The sequence below is a fragment of the Passer domesticus genome, chromosome 13 (assembly GCF_036417665.1).
Source record: "Passer domesticus isolate bPasDom1 chromosome 13, bPasDom1.hap1, whole genome shotgun sequence".
Lineage (NCBI taxonomy): Eukaryota > Metazoa > Chordata > Aves > Passeriformes > Passeridae > Passer > Passer domesticus.
In genome coordinates, this window is record NC_087486.1 from 1,138,770 (window position 1) to 1,155,131 (window position 16,362).

General features: G+C 49.0%; 1 protein-coding gene across 4 annotated transcripts in view; it reads left to right on the plus strand.

The window, feature by feature from the left end:
* The window catches only part of PWWP2A (PWWP domain containing 2A), a 29,664-nt gene extending 13,519 nt beyond the window's left edge, over nucleotides 1–16,145 (plus strand). For 2 of the 4 annotated variants that reach the window (XM_064388242.1, XM_064388247.1), the window contains exon 3: nucleotides 8,217–10,845. Coding sequence is in view for 2 of the 4 variants with exons in the window: in XM_064388247.1 (XP_064244317.1) it covers nucleotides 8,217–8,230 (14 nt within the window). In the remaining 2 variants the exon portion in view is untranslated. Of the gene's footprint in view, nucleotides 1–8,216; nucleotides 10,846–15,346; nucleotides 15,427–16,048 lie in introns of those variants that run through there. The other 2 variants (XM_064388246.1, XM_064388243.1) reach the window with 2 other exon arrangements.
* The last annotated feature ends 217 nt before the right edge of the window (nucleotides 16,146–16,362 follow it).

A 16,362-nucleotide genomic window follows, 5' to 3' on the forward strand; every position in this document is an offset into this window, starting at 1 on the left:
CTTTGAAACAAATCCAGGATGTCAGAGTATTTATCTGTATGCCGGATTTAGAGGACACCCTTAAAAAGTAAATTGTCCTTTTCCATGCATTCTTAAAGATGAAGTGCTTGATGTAAATACTATTGGTATACTTCAGTCTTAATTTGGAGATGATTAATTATCTGTCCCTTTTGTTTCAGAACCAGCTCTGTAGAGGGCTTTCTGGAAAGTTGATTAAATTTCTCCCTAAATTAGCTTTTGGGCCATATATTTGAGTAGAGACTGTGGATAATGTCACTTGTACAGTGGGGAGTGTTTCAGTTTCCATCTCGGAGCAGTCAGAGCTGCTCTCCACTGCCATTGCAGCTTTTCTTGCATGGTTTTTGCTCACTATTGGGGCATTTCATGCAATGCACTTGACTTTTTTTTTTTTCTGTGAGTTTTGGTCCTTACCTGACCATTTGTGTCCTCCAACCCATTCCAGCTTCAGCCTTGCAATGCCTTGTGAAGAGTCTCCTGGTGCTCATCCCAAAGCAGTTTTCATCCTGGTTTTTCCAGGATTGCCCATGTAGGCAATTGTGACAGATGTAAAAATTGAATCTCAGACTGAAATTAGACATGAAAAAGGGGGCAAGGATTTAACCGCTGAACCCTGAAAATGTTTTTATTTTAAGATTTAATTTCATATGTTTATGATACTGTCTGGTCTTGCAAAGCATTCAGTTTCTTTTTACCTTAATTATTCTGTCATGCCCACAGAACTATTGGAAGTCTAAAGTCAAAGCCATGGCTGTTCAAATTCTCCTCAAGATGACAGTCATTAGCTGCTAATTAAGCTTCCCAATATACCAGCTTTACCTTGGCATTCTAACAGTTCCCAAAAAGCCCCACTGGTCAATGCTTTTTGAATGTGATAAACACACAATAGATTTTGTAAAAAAAAAAAAATTGGAAAAAAAAATCTGTTTCACTTCTCTGTATTCTCTCCTGCAAACAGAAACAGTTTCTTTAAGTCAATAAGCTGTATTTTGTTATTGAAGCAAACTGCTTTTTGGAGTCAGGAACCCATGTGAGGTGGGTCAGATGTCTGCACCACTTCCTTGAGGTTTAGAAGCTCAAGTGAACTGGCTTGAAGTTAGTTGTTGTAAGCCAAGTAGTGGCAGAATCAATATTGACATTGTTATTTTTTCTTTAGAAGACCTGGAAGCTTTGTTCTCTTAATTTATATAAAATTAGAATAGCACTGCAGCTTACCTAGGCTGAGTTTGCTCAGGTGTTCACAGGGGGAACAAGAGGTATAGGAGGGCTTTCTTTAGCTGGTTTATGTTCAGAAGAGCTGTTTATGGAAGGCATTTAAAGTCAGTTTTGATTTGTAGCAGATGAGTTTTAAGTCTTTCCTCAGTTTCATAGTGAATGTTCTGTATGGCTGCAGACTGAACAGGTATCAAAACAAGTAATTTGTTTTGTTTAATTATTTTTTTACAACACCGTGTTGCAGTAAGTTGAAAATCTTCTCTTCACACTCCCTGATTGTAAGTCCAAAGGAGCTGCTCCTGTGCAGGCAGCAGTTTCCAGGGCTGGGGCAGAGCCAGGCCCAGGGAGAGAAGAGCCTTGGAGGCTGGGCTGGGGCTTAGGGCTGGTTTAGCTGAGCTGTAAACCCCACCTCGTGTGCCTGTGCTCCCAGGGCTGGCACTTGCCATGAGCTGCCCATGGTTTATCCATGGCTCCCTCCAGGAACACCCCGTGGGTACCCGCGGGCTCAGGGGGTGCCAGGAGGAATTTCTCCTTGGAAAGGTGGCTGGGATTGGAACTGCCCAGGGAGGGTTGGGGTGCCCAGCCCTGGAGGTGCCAGGGGATTCCTGGAGGTGGCACTCGGGGCTCTGGGCTGGGGACAAGGTGAGGACCTGGCACAGAATGGACTTGGTGACCTTGGAGGTCTTTGCCAGCCTAAATCCTTCTGTGGCTCTGCCTTCAGAAGGCAAACAGCATGGCTGCTGTTTCCCCATCAGTTTAGTGGGATAAATGGCAAGTGATGCCTTTTTTTAGTTAATGAAGTGTCTCTGTGTGGTTGTTGGGTATTTATGGCCTGCCAGTTTAGGGGACAGTGGGACAGGATGAGTTTCAGTGCAGGTGTTCTGTTCCTCCCAAGATCTTCAGGTACAATGCCTTGGAGGGAGAGCAGTTATTGCAAAGCTCAGAGCTCTTTCCCCAGGGGTGTTTGAAGGTGTGAGGCTTCCAGAGCAGAGCTGGAAGCAGCAGGAAATGCTTGTGTGTGTCTGAAGTGGAGTCATGCAGGAAATTGAACAGATATTTGTTGCTCTTCTAATTAGAGTTGGAACTTTGTGTCAACACTTCAGTGAGATAATCATCTCGGATGATTTGGTTTCTCTTTCAGACGCTGCTGTGTTCAGTTTGGAACCTTCAGAACTGCCCTGGGTGGGGTTCCTGGGGTGGTTTAGGTCTGTGCAAGGCTGAAAAGACTTTTTTTGTTTTAGCATGGTATAAAATACCTTTGGGTTTTTAAAACATAGTTTCTAACTGTGATTAGGATTAAGAGTAGCACAAGTGGGGAAGGGTAAGAGTTGCTTTTTGCATTGCTAGCCCTTAGGTCTGGTGCTATTTAACTCTCTTAAGTCCTGATATTTTCTTTCATGTCTGCTACAACTGTCAAGAGTAGAATAGGAATGTGAATTTTGGAAAATGTCAGTAGTTCATTCTCAGCATCATCATCTGTCCTGCCTGTTCTGTGCAGTCCAGTGAGAAAGCAGGGCTCCTTTCCTGGCTGAGGAGCTGTGCAAAGGAGCAGACTGATAATCAGGGAAAGCTATTCCAGTGCATCCTTGGCTTTATAATTGTGTTCCAATGAATGCCTGCAGGAACAGCAAATTCAGGCAGAGCAGGGGGTCCCTCACTGATCTGTGGCTGAAGACTGAGCTGGGAGAGAAGTGCAGTGAGGGAGCCCAAAGGGATGGCTGGCACTGTGCTGGCATAATCCACTGGGTACAGTGGCTAGGACTGTTTGAAAAGGGAATTTTTCCATAACTGACAAAGCTTCTGACCATGGAGTGATCAGGGATCACCCACATTTAACACTGAGAACTTGTGCAGCTGCCTGAAGATCCATTAGATCAGGTCTGAGCGATGGGGATGGGAGTATCCAGTGTCAAATTCTTAATTAATCCCTGCTGGAAAGAGCCAGTGTGTGATCCCTGGCCTTGCAGTGGCCATGGCAGTTCCCAGTCAGCATTGAACCCCCCAGCTGCCCTCTGGGACACTCTGCATTTTGGTTTAAGCAGTTCCCTCCTGCAGCTCACCCTGGCAGTTGTTCGTGGTGTGGCAGTTCAGGTGAATAACATCCCCTGCACCCTGGCTTTTCCTTCTCTTCCCTGCTCACCCTCCTGGCATTTTCAGGCACCTGGTCTGGTCTGACCCCAGCTACCTCTGACCTCTGTGGTAAGAACTTTTTGTGGTCATTTGGATGGGTTTTACCAAGCAGCAGCAATTCCTCCCCAGCTGCCCTCTGGGACACTCTGCATTTTGGTTTAAGCAGTTCCCTCCTGCAGCTCACCCTGGCAGTTGTTCGTGGTGTGGCAGTTCAGGTGAATAACATCCCCTGCACCCTGGCTTTTCCTTCTCTTCCCTGCTCACCCTCCTGGCATTTTCAGGCACCTGGTCTGGTCTGACCCCAGCTACCTCTGACCTCTGTGGTAAGAACTTTTTGTGGTCATTTGGATGGGTTTTACCAAGCAGCAGCAATTCCTCCCAGGTCAGAAATACCTCTGGTTAGTGGGGTTAATTGCTGGATCCTGATAGCAGCTTGTGATTCCCTATGATTTACTCATACATTTCAATCTTCTGTGTTACCTGGGATGTGGATACAAACCAGACTGTCATTTAAATAATTTATTATTTTTTTCCCCTTAAATTTAACAGTGACACAAGTGCCCTTGTGTGAACACAAGGCAGAGCAGGGGTTCCCAGGCAGGTGCCAGGGAGTTGGTGACTGGTTTGCCATGCTGCTTTTTCCCTGCCCAGCTTTGCTCTTGCTCCCAGGTGGGACAGTTTGGGATAATTCCCTGGAGCAGCACCTTAGTGCCAGGCACCAGCCACGGAGCAGAGCTTGGATCCATGTCCAGCTCCATGTTTTCCTCAGGAAAATACAGTTGGTGTTGCTGGCGGGAGGTGGGAACAGCAGGAGCTGGGAAGTGGGTGGTGCTGACAGAGCAGGGCTTCAGAAAACCTTGTACATCCAAGAGGGACACACATGGAGCAAAAGGAAAAAAAAAAAACAGGTGGAATAACCTGGAAAAGGTGACTCCCTGTGCTTGTGCCATGGGATGTGGTGTGTGATCTCCTCTTCCTGCCCATGGCCTGAGGGGAGCTCAGCAGCAGCCTGCAGGTAGGAACTGGCTCAGGGAGCAAATCAGGGTTCCCTGGAGCAAGTTTGAGTCCAAGCTTTGCTCCTTCAGTGAGAGGAAATGGATCTGTGGGTTTTCCTTGGGCTGTGTTTGACACGTTACTTCCCAGACCAGGAGCAGGCACATTGTGAGCAGCTGTAATTGCATTTCTGTGCCTGTGACTGCGTTCCCCAGTGCAGAGGAGGAAGGGAGGACTGTGGGAACCGAGGCTGCTCCAGGTGTGTGCATCCCTGGGGGATGGGGCAGGGCACAGGGGAAGCTGGGCTCTGTTGAGTTGCAGCTGGGACAGGAAATAACACTAAAACTGAGGCAGGAGTTGGAATCAAGCACTGGAATATTGATGGCATTTGTGACAGTGAAAGCCTGGGTGCTGTTTGGGTGATGGCAGGGTTTGGAAATCAGTGGATCAGGCTGAGCTCCCGGGCTCAGTGCAGCCAGGACTGGGAGAGGGCAGGTGATGGGTCTGTCCTGTCACTTTGTCATTAGCAAGGCTGATTTTGGAAAAACAGAATACTTGTAAAAGTATGTCTGTAACGGAGGATGCTGCCCTCTGTGTCCTGCTCACGTCCTGCAGGAATCACACTTGGAGTGACCCAGGTTTGATGAGGAAGCTGCAGTGCCCTCCTGCCAGGCTCGGGGTGCAGCCTCCTGCTTGGCTGGTGCCATTTATGGAACAGCAACTGGAAATCAGGCTGTTCTTTAGGAGCAAAGCAGATCTAGGTCAGTTTTCTTGTTTGTTTACAGATGTTTTGGATGTCACATATGCAGTGTGGATAAGGAATATTCCTCTATGCCAGGCATGTGCTTTGGAAGGCAAGTGCTTGTTGGCAGCACTGAGATTCTGTAAAGAACCACAGCAAATTCAGGTGGCAGAATTGTCCTTGCCACCCTTTAACAGGTGCACAAAGGGGGAGAAGGGATCTTGCTTTGTCAGTAAAATAAGCAGATACAATTCCAAGCAAATATTTGCTTAAATGATAATTGAGCATAATTTTTTTTTTTAGTAATGTGTAGGATTTTTGTTTGGCTTTAGGAAATGCTGGGATTTAATTGCACCTCTGCAGTGCTTCAGGATTTTAAAGCACGTGGTGCCAGTTTGGGGTCTTAGTAGCTCTGGCGAAAAAGAACTAAAGCCACAAAAATGATTTTAAAAAGAATTGTAGTCAGTTCAGTTAGAAGTTTAGTTCATATTTAAAAAAAAGTATTTTCTTGAGGTATTTCAAGTGTTGAAGGATTTAGGAATAATCTCTTCTGGTACATTTACATGGAAAAAACTGGGTTGGACGACGTTTTAGGAATTCTTGATACTGTGTTGTATATTTCAGGGAATTAGGCACACAAAGGGAAGAATGTGTTGCTGATCTTTGTTTTCCTGGTGGCTGAGGTCCTGCTGCTGGAGGCTCTAAAGGAAGGAAATAGTTCTTGCTTTTAGTAGTTCATCATCTGGAAGAGCAGCCTGCTTTCCCTCTTCTCCACTAGCTACAAATGGAATCTGTAGCAGGAAAATAGGAGTTTTGTGCCTTCTGTTCCATAGTTTTACACAGACACAGCATTATCCCCCAGGAAGGTGCATAAATGTTACTGTAACTATTTAAATTTGGACTTCTGGCCTTGAGTTTTATGCCTGATGGGATGTGCTGCTATTTTTGCTTCCCTTGTCCTTCTGGGGTGCCTTTTCTCCCCCTCCATGGCTGCCTGGTGTCCTTCTCTTTTCCTTTGGAGATAAAAGCCAGGAGTTTCAAAGGCAGCACTTCTCTTTGGACAGCAGTGAATAAAGGGATTGAGAAAATGTTCACACTGAAGAATCAGAATCCCCGTGGCAGTGCTGGCTGCCAGGAAAGGGCCGTGTGAGCTGGGTTCAGTGGGGCAGGAGGAAGGGCCTGAGTCGTGTCCCTGCCTGTCCTGACACACACCTGCACCTTGTTCTGGGGCAGTCCTTAGGATGGGAAAAGGGCTGGAGCCCCAGGAGAGGCTGAGGGAGCTGGGAAGGGGCTCAGCCTGGAGCCAAGGAGGCTCAGGGGGCCTTGTGGCTCTGCACAGCTCCTGCCAGGAGGGGACAGCCGGGGGTCTGGCTGTGCTCCAGGAACAGGGACAGGAGCAGAGGGAACAGCCTCAGGCTGGGCCAGGGCAGCTCAGGGTGGGCACAGCAGGAATTTCACCATGGAAAGGGGGCTCAGGCACTGGAACTGCCCAGGGAGGGTTGGATCCCCATCCCTGGAGTGTCCCAGGAAGGGCTGGAGGTGGCACTCGGGCTCTGGGCTGGGGACAGGGTGGGGATGGGGCACAGCTGGCACTCAGTGCTCTGGGAGGGCTTTTCCAGTGTGGGATCTGTGTGTTCCTGGGATTCTGTGTGATTCTGCCTCCAGCACTTGAATGGAGCTGCTCCAAAGCAGAGTCCAGCCTGTGAGCTCACTGGAGATCCTGGGGGAGCTGTGCCCTCAGCCAGGCTGAGCTGTCACTGTCCCACAAACCACGGATCCCACCTGGAGTGAGTGACCCACGGATCCACAGGGAGTGAGTGACCCACAGATCCACAGGGAGTGAGTGACCCACAGATCCCACCTGGAGTGAGTGACCCACGGATCCACAGGGAGTGAGTGACCCACAGATCCCACCTGGAGTGAGTGACCCACAGATCCCAGGGAGTGAGTGACCCACAGATCCCACCTGGAGTGAGTGACCCACAGATCCCACCTGGAGTGAGTGACCCACAGATCCCAGGGAGTGAGTGACCCACAGATCCCACCTGGAGTGAGTGACCCACAGATCCACAGGGAGTGAGTGACCCACAGGTCCCACCTGGAGTGAGTGACCCACAGATCCCACCTGGAGTGAGTGACCCACAGATCCCACCTGGAGTGAGTGACCCACGGATCCCACCTGGAGTGAGTGACCCACAGATCCCAGGGAGTGAGTGACCCACGGATCCCACCTGGAGTGAGTGACCCACAGATCCACAGGGAGTGAGTGGCCCCATGGAATGAGTGATAAACAGGCAGTGGGCTGCACTCAGGGAATTCAGTGGCACAGACACTGAGCTGACACAGGCAGTCAGATTTTCCTCACAGTAGCACAATCTCCATAGAATCCCAGAATCCCAGACTGGTTTGGGTTGGGAGGGACCTTAAAGCTCATCCAGTGCCACCCCTGCCATGGGCAGGGACACCTTCCACTGTCCCAGGTTGCCCCAAGCCCTGTCCAGCCTGGCCTTGGGGCAGCCACAGCTTCTCTGGACGCTGTGCCAGGGCCTCCCCCTACTCCCAGTAAGAACTGGTGGCTGACTGGTGGTGGCTCATGCAGGGCTCAGAACTTGGGCTGTTCCTGTGTGCTTTATCATCATTTATTCCTGTTCCCTGCAGTAAATGGGAAGGCACAGGCAGCCATGGGAAGCAAACACCATTAGCAGGTTTGCAGTTCCTGCTCCCTCAGGCACTCGGCTCCCGTGTGTGGAAGGGCTCTGCAGGGTCACATTTAGCTTTGTGTTGGGAGCTGCCATCAATGGATAGATTTTGTGAATTAATCTCCCTGCTTCCTGAGCTGTCTTTAAATGTCTTTACAATTGGAATTCTCTCTGGATGCTGAAATGGGGTGAGATGTAACAGATTGGTTCTGTGGCTCCTCCTCAAGCCCCAGCCCCGGAGGAGTTTGCTCACTTGTGTCTGTCTTGTGATAATGTCAATCTATTTTTTGTCTTCTGCACCCGATGCACAAAGCAGGTGAGCCAGTAACTTTTCTGGCCACCTCAGCTTTTGCTTTACCTACTTTTGCAGTATGTACTGGAAGACATTTAACCATGTTCCCTTTCTCTCCCCTTTTCAGCTCAGAGACACTAATGACCCGCTGTTTTTATGGAACCTCACTACACTGCCACGAAGAGCACCAGCTCATCAGGACTGAGAGAAATCTGAGACTGACTTGTCCTATTTTTCCTCTGAAATCTTCACCAAGTAGTAAACATTTTTTTGAAGGGGAAAGGGGGTAAAAGATGTTAAAGCTCCCCCTCGCACCGTTAGGGCATCTGTACCTAATGTACATTTTCCTTAAAATTTCAAAAGATGTTAGGAAATATTTTATAAAACTTTTTTGCAATAAATGACGCATGAAATTACGAAAGACTCTATGACACTTACATGCAAGGAACCACTTGAATTATTAGGATGAAGACTCACTGCAGATAACTGGGGTTTTTGTAATGTGACAGTCACGTTTGTATGTTTTGAGAGGTGCCAGTGACGGAGCCAATTTGCCTGGGAAGTTGACTGTAACTTTTGAACTTTTCTTTTAATTCTTGACTTTAGCATTGCAATTTTCCATTTTCTGAGGCTTAGTTAGTATTTAGTGCAGGTGTTAGCAGAGCTGTGATCTGTGATCAAAGCATGTCCAAACCCAGTTGTATTGTGAAATATGAACAGTCCTGCTATTGAGACCAACATTTCCCATAGAGGTGATGGAAAGGACAGTGACCACAAACTCCATGGATTTTATGGGAAAGCTCCTTCTGTGTGAATATGGTTGCATTTTATTTATGCTATTGTAACACTTAGGCAATTGAGGGTTGTGAAATAACCTTGAGAGGGGCTACAAGGCAGAGAGCAGCGTTTTGCTTGTAATCCTATAACAGCATGGGAATCATGAATGGAGAGTGATTCAATGGGATGGCATTTCTATTTCAAATCATGGGTTATTTTTTCCTTTTGACATGGATATTTTTCAGATAGGTAACTAGTAGAGAGCAAAGGTTTTATTAGAGTTTCTGATGGTTGTTGATCTGAGTTGCGTTGACTTCTTTGAAAAGCTGTAAATCAAAAAAAAAAAAGAAACCCACTGGGTTTTATCCATTTTATTCCCCTCCCAGAAAGGTCTTGGGTAAGACTGACTTCAGTGGAGCTTGGGAATGCTGGACACGCTGCTGAAATCTTGAGTTATTAAATATTAATTTATTTGTCACTAATTATTTCCATTGTGTGCACACTGTCTCGGCAGAACCATTTCTTTAAAGTTCTTAGCAGGGGATTTATTGTGTAACCCGGGAAAATAAATATTTGTTTTGAAGATATGAAAATGTGCACATAATCTACTAAAAGTCAAATTTCTGTTTCTATAGAGATGAAAGGACTTGTAGGAAACTCTTTTCCTCCTTACTGATATCCTGATTCAATTGGAGAAAATAGAATGTCTTTGTCTGGATCGTTTAAAACCAGAGGGACTTTTCAAGGGGCCTCTGGGTCAGCACAAAGACAATTTCTTCGTGTCTGGAGCCTGAATGAACCACATAAAATTTGAAGTTAGGACAACTCTGTCATTGGCAACAGGTTTATACTTGTTAAACAATCGGAGAGGGGGAAGTGACAGGCTGGGACAGGCCCCCAAACCCAGCCAGGCCCATCAGGGATTCACACACTGAGTGTGTGGCAGCTCGTGCTTTGTGCTGCTTCAGTGTCTGTTTTCAGAGCTAAATTCTTTATTTATAAATGCATAAATTGAATATTCACTACCTACTTTTTAAAAACAGGCTGTACAGTGCTGTGCAGTGCATTCAAATTGTACCGTTTGCCATAACGATTTCACCATGAAGTACAAACTTTTTTTTAAAATTTGGATGAATATTTGTTCTACAGTGCTTTTCCTTTTCACCAGTGGAAGAGGCCCAGCAGTCTGGTCCTGCTCAGGGCCTGGGATGTGACTAGAACTGAAAGCTTGAGACATGTGAATGAGGACAGGGGTGCCTTGGTGCCGGGTCCGTGCCAGCCTTTCACCTCCGCTTGGATTGACGATGGATGGGGGCTTGGCCTAATCAGGTACATTGTCCCCCACGCCCCCAAAAAACCAAACAGAAAAGCCACCAAACCACATGGCACAAACCAGTTTCTGCTCAGGAAAAAGGCCCGGGACTGTGGTGGCAGGGTTGTTGCACATGGCGTTGAGGAGTGCCTGCTGTTGTTTTGGAAGCCCGTAGTGCCTGGCTGTGCCCCCGGATCCCCAGGGCTCTCCTCCCCTCCCTCCCTCCTTCCCTTCCCTCCCTGAGCACAGCAGCTGAACCAGGAGGGATTAACCCAAGGGATGCAGGTGTGCACTGGAGAATATGGGTACAGAGCAAATAGCATCCAAGGGAGCTCATGTCTGCCTTGCTTTTCCCAGCATTGCGTTGGAAACCACGTTTTCGTTTGGAAATGAAATTGTCAGGGATATTCTAATGAGAGAGAGTGACAGTAATGTATTGCTTTTCACTTTTTTGCTTTAGTTGCTTAATATTTAAGCTTTGCTCCGTGCTACCTTCTTGTCTGTATATTGAATGGTCACTATGCCTCTTTCATTTTGTAGACTTGAATGAGGAAAATCTGATTCACCCTTTAAGGTTTGCTGAGAAGTAAAAATGATAAAGAATGTTGTGTAACATTTATTCAAATAAAGCCTTGATTTTTTTCAGTGCTCTTTTAAAGGGAAATAATGTTTTGATGTCTTTAACTTTCTTGCTTTATTAGTCCTTGACCCCAAAGTCTTTGATTTGTGTCAGAAGTGGTTTTTCTGCATTAAACAAAGATTAAACTCAGGTTGGTCCACTGCTGGAATTCCATCATGTGGACAAGTCTCTACCCAACCGCACCTTTCACCACAGTGGCTGAAGGATCCCAAGCCATGCTCAGCCAGCTGGATGCTTTCCAAAGCAGTAGGAAAAATTGTAATTAGCAAGAAAAGGTGGTGTGGTAGAGACAGATCCAGGGAAGCCCTGGTGGCTCTGCCACAGTCCCAGGAGGAGGGGATGCCATGGGAAGGGGCTCCTGCCCTGGCACACGCAGTCCTTGGGCTGGTTTTTATGGAGTCTCACAGTTTCAGACAAGGCTTGCCCTCACAGGTAAGTGTACAGGGGGATTTCTCCATCCAGGGAGGAGTTGCCTTGTCCTCAGTGTTTCCTTGCCATGGGGCAGGGATCAGGTGGTGCTGGAGAGGTAATTTCTGTTCCACAGCTCCATCCCACTGCGCTCAAAGGAGGGCCATGCCAGCAAGTATTTTTCCAAAATACCTGGTGGTGTTGAGTTGGTGCTTGGACTTGATGATCTGAAAGGTTCTTTTTCAACCTTCGTGTTTCCATGATTCTATGGAGTTGCAGACTCTGGAACTGCATTTTCCCATCAAATAGAAGGCAGAATTTACACACTTTTTTTTCACTTGCATTTTGGTACTGTAAAGAAAGATTCCCTAAGGAGTTGAGCTCCTTGGCTAAACAAAAAATAAGCTGGTTGAGTTACCTTGATTTCTAGGAAGTTCTGATTTCCAGGACGCATTGGTGGTTTTATGGCACAGGGTGTTTTATGGCACAGAGGGTGCCAGGAGCTGGTGGGTACCCAAAGGTACTAACCCTGCTGGGAAGGGGTTGTTGAGTGGCCTGCTGTGGATAATGAGGAGTTTTTCCCAAAACCGAATTTACTGTGAAGTGCTGCTGTCGGCTCAGCCTGGGGTGCTTTGGGAGCGCCGTGACAAACACCCACATGTGGCTGTGGCCCGAGCACAGCTCCAGCAGATGGTTTTCTTTTCCTTCGCGGTTGTTTCTCATTCTGTCGGGATTACAGGAACTCCCATCCCCTTTCTCTCATTATTCCCTGAGCCTTGCAGCCGTTCCTCCTGAGCCGGCCATCCTCATTAGGCGGGGAAATCCTGCTGAAGTGTAATTGCTCGCTAATGGCTTCTCCTTTGTGACACGGAGTTGGCAGCAGCGCTGTGGGGACGGAGCCACCAGAGGGGTTGGCCGGGCAGATTTCAGAGCTCTGCAATTACTCCGTGGATTAATCCTCACTCCAGTGGTTGGCAAAGGGATAAAGGTGACCCACGGCCCACACAAGGCCCCTCTAATGGAGTTTGCTGCTGCCCCCGGGCATCCAAAGGGCGACGCTTAATGCGGGCAAAAGTGCAGCTCTGGCACGAGGGCTTTGGAGAGGTTCCCGTCCAAAGTGTGAGGGGTCAGAGTTTAGATCTTGCAGGGTCAGACCAACAGGGCCACTGCTGGAGGTATTGGTGGCTCGGTGACAGTGGCACTGGGAGCTCACAGTGTCACACTCGGGTATTTGGGGGTGTTTTGGGTGAGGCCCGGCTGGCTTGAGGGGCTCCCGGTTCCCTCAGGGTGCCTGGGCTCGTCTGCCTCACGGAGAGTGCCGGGCTGGCATGGAGAGGCCCTTCTGAGCTTGAGGGCTTTGTGGGAAGCTGGGATGGCCCGGGCTGGCAGGATTCCGTGCAGGGGAGGTGTGCTGGGTGCTGAGCCTTGGGAGCCTTGGGAAGGGCTCGTCCCTCTGCTCCAAGGGGAGCAGCCAGCGCCGAGCCCCTCGGGCAGAACCCGGCCCTGGCACCAACCCCTCCCCGCCGTGGCTGTGTGTCCTCCCCCCTGTCCTTGCTCCAGCTGTGTTGGGATTTGTTCTCCCTGTCGTGTTCCGCAGGCAGAGCAGGGCGCCAGGAAAAGGCTCCTGTTGTTTGCTGGGTCGTACTGTGGGGTTTATTCACATGCCATATCCGGCTTTTATGGTTCTGCTCCTGCTTTTCCCTCGAGCGTCTCTGTGCTCTTTGTTTTGCCTTCCTTGCTGGGTTTGCAGCACAAGCCATGGGTGCTCCGTGCAGACTGGGCACCCCTGCAGAGGTTTTTGGCATTTTCTATATTTGGGGTAAATATTCCAAGCCCAGGAGGGGTAGTTCTGATTTTGAAATCCAGATTTCCAGCTGAACTCTGCATCTTAAGAGCTTGGGGACTGGAATTTCTGACTGTGGTTGTCTTGGTCATTAAATATTAAGTGAGGCTGCTCCTGCTGGAGGGCTCATCCAAACACTGAAGGCTCTGGGCTGTCAGGGGAAGGGGCTGGGGGCCCCAGAGTGTTCAGGGATGGATTCTGGGCCATGCTGAGGATAAGACCCCAGGAACACTGACACTGCTCAGATGGATGGGGATGGTGCTGCTGTGATTCACTCAGTTGGCTGTGGTTGCCTTTAAAAAGGCAGCATTGGGCATGAGCTGTGAGAGCAGAGCTGGGGGGGTTGGACTTCACACCCTCTGCATTAACACTGCGGGATCCTGTCAGGAGCCATCAGCTGCATCTTGCCTTGGAAAACCTGCTGCTGCCTCCAGCTTCCAGGGCCTCAGCTGCATTCCAGCTGGGAGCAGGGACACAAATGTGCTGGGGCACAGCGAGAGCTGACGCTTCAAGGGCAGCTCAGGGCTGGAGCCAGGGGCAGGGAATCTGTGAGCTCCCAGCCTCCTCCTTTCCCCGAGTTCCAAATACTGCAATTCTTCATCCCTCAGACAGAGAAGCGCCCCAGGATGGAGGGTCACAGCCAGAGGAGCTCATGGAAATAGGACAAACGCAATTAGCAAAGCCCTGGCCCCGCTGCCTCTCCAGGGACCTGCTGGGCACTCGCCAGCACCACTCAGGAATACACTGAGGGAGCTGAGCCAGCAGCCACCGCCCAGACCAGATAGCAGCATTCCCCCTCTTCCTGCCATCCCTGCTCCCTGGAGTGTCTGCAGGGAGGGGTGCTGCCCTTCCCTGGCCGCAGACAGGAACAAAAGTCCCCCTGGCCAGCCTGTGCTTATCCCAGAGCAGGCACGGCAAACCTAATCCTGCTGCATCCATTTAGGGAATGCAGGATTTGTAAATTGTCTCTGAGAAACAATGGGGGAGAAATATGCAGTTCTGGGGACTCCAGGCTGCAGCTGCAGATGGTTTCCAATTGGGAGATTCCCACTGAACGTGCAGAATCAGGAAAAAGGGGGTTTATTTTAATTTTCAGTTGATTTAGAGCCTTTAATCTTTGTCAGGGGAGGCAGTGATGCCTCTGGCTTAGTGCCACAATTCCTGTGCCAGGCGCTACCCAGAGCCCCCCCAGCAGTCACAGCCCTGCCCGGGGTGGGAAAAAGTTGCTGAGCAAGAAAATGTTGGGATTCATCCAAAGAGGGAAAGCTTGTGAATGAGCAATGTATGAATGCTGCACATTAAATGTGCCCCAGCGCATCCTTGCCGTGCTGGGGGGAGGCACTGGGGTGTAATTGGCTCTTGGCTGCAGCAGTAATCCCTTGGGAATAACACAGCTAATTAAAGCCTAGGAGCTGGTGACCAGCAGCTTCTCCTCTCTCCCAGGCTGGGCTGTGCTAATCAGGGGCAGGTAGATCCCTGGAAGTTTTGTGTTAATCAAGGAGGGAAGGACTGGGCTTCAAAGCTTGGTGCTTTGTCAAAGCCTGAATGTCCCAAGGGATGAGCTGGGGGAGATTTTGGATCCTGCTGGGCAGGAGGGATTGGCTGTGCTGGGCCTCTGTCAGTCCCACTGAGCCTGCTCTGGGGCTGGGGTTTTGGGGGACAGAGCTGAAGATGTGAACTGGGGAGCTGCTTTTTCTATCTTTTCAGAGATGTTAAATGCTCCAAATCTTTGGTGGGATGGAGGGAAGTGCAGGTGCTCAGCTCCTCTGAGGGTCAGGACTCACAAGCAGGATCTGGAATGAGGCTGGGTGGGATGGGGCTTGGAGCAAACTGGTCTGTGGAAGGTGTCCCTGGTCTATGGAAGGTGTCCCTGGTCTCAGGAAGGTGTCTCTGCCCATGGAAGGTGTCCCTGGTCTCAGGAAGGTGTCTCTGCCCATGGCAGGGAGTGGGACTGGATGAGCTCCAATCTCCCTTCCAGCCCAAACCATCCTGACAATCTAAACCTAAACCTCAGCCCATCTGCAGCCAAAAGGATCAAAGTCTGTGAGGGGCCAGAGAAGTGAGTGAGAGCCTCTGCACAAAGCAGAGACAAATCCCACTGTCAGCTCTGGTGTCAAATAATGGAAGGTCTGAGCCACAAATGTTATGGAAATCCTGGAGAAAGTTCTTTGTAGGGAGAGACCTAAGCCAGCTCAAGGACAAGACCAGCACTGCCTTTATTTCTGTGCAAACACCTCAGGGGAGAGGCCAGCTACTGAAAGGTTTTGTGTTTGGCAGGCAGAGGAAGGAGGAACAAAGGCAGGAGCTGAGGATGGACAACTGCAGCTGGAAAGGAGGCACATGCTGGTTACCAGAGGGTGAGTAACTGCTGGAACACTTGAGCAAGGAACTGTTTGGTTTAGCAGCACTTATATTTAAAAGATTGTGTTTCATAAAACAGTTTTTTCCTAGTAGAGGTTGTAAATCCCACAAGTGTGACTCAAATCTCCCTGAGTGGTGGCCAGTGGCACCAGGAGGAGGCACCAGGTATTTTACTGGTCTAGATGTGAGGACTAGTTTAGACATAAAAAACCATTAAAAAAAATCAAAAGCAAGACACGTGCACTTGTTCAGGATTTGGACAATGCAAAAGGACTTTCAGGCAATTAATTGGAATTTTGCCTAGAGGAGAACTTGCTGTGCTGGCAGAGAACACCTGCCAGAGGTTTCTGGTCCAGCTGGAGAGTGGCACTGAGGAGGGAGGGATGACCTGGAGGTTTGAGATCTCAGTACCAGCATGCCCAGCTCCCAGTGACTTTCACACAATCCAATTAAATTACAAACACTAATCAGCTGCAGTCCTGCTTCCTTTGCCCTTCCCTTCATTGGAAGCTCCAGGTGCACATCAGGCATCCTGCAGGGGGGTTGCACAATGATTTGATGATGTGTTTGCACAGCAGGTAGGAAATTCAAAAGCTTTGTTGTGCTTCTATTTCCCAGAAATTCCCCAGTCTCCAGCTGAGAAAGAATATTTGCAGCTCCCCAGGCTTCCAAAGGGATGAAGCAGGAACAGAGTGGAGAGTGGAAGGAACAGAAATCCTCTCCCTGAAGCAGCAGGGTGGAAAAGGCCACTGGTAACTGGGCACAAGAGCCACCCACGGGTGAGTGACACTGCACACAGTGTGGGCAGGGACAGAAACCCGCTGTCAGAGCAAAGAAATGTTAAAGAATTAAAAAAATATTAAAATTTAAAGCATCCAGGGTAGTTCCAAAGTTCCATTTTTGTCCCTGCAGGGGTGTGCTGGGATGCTGCA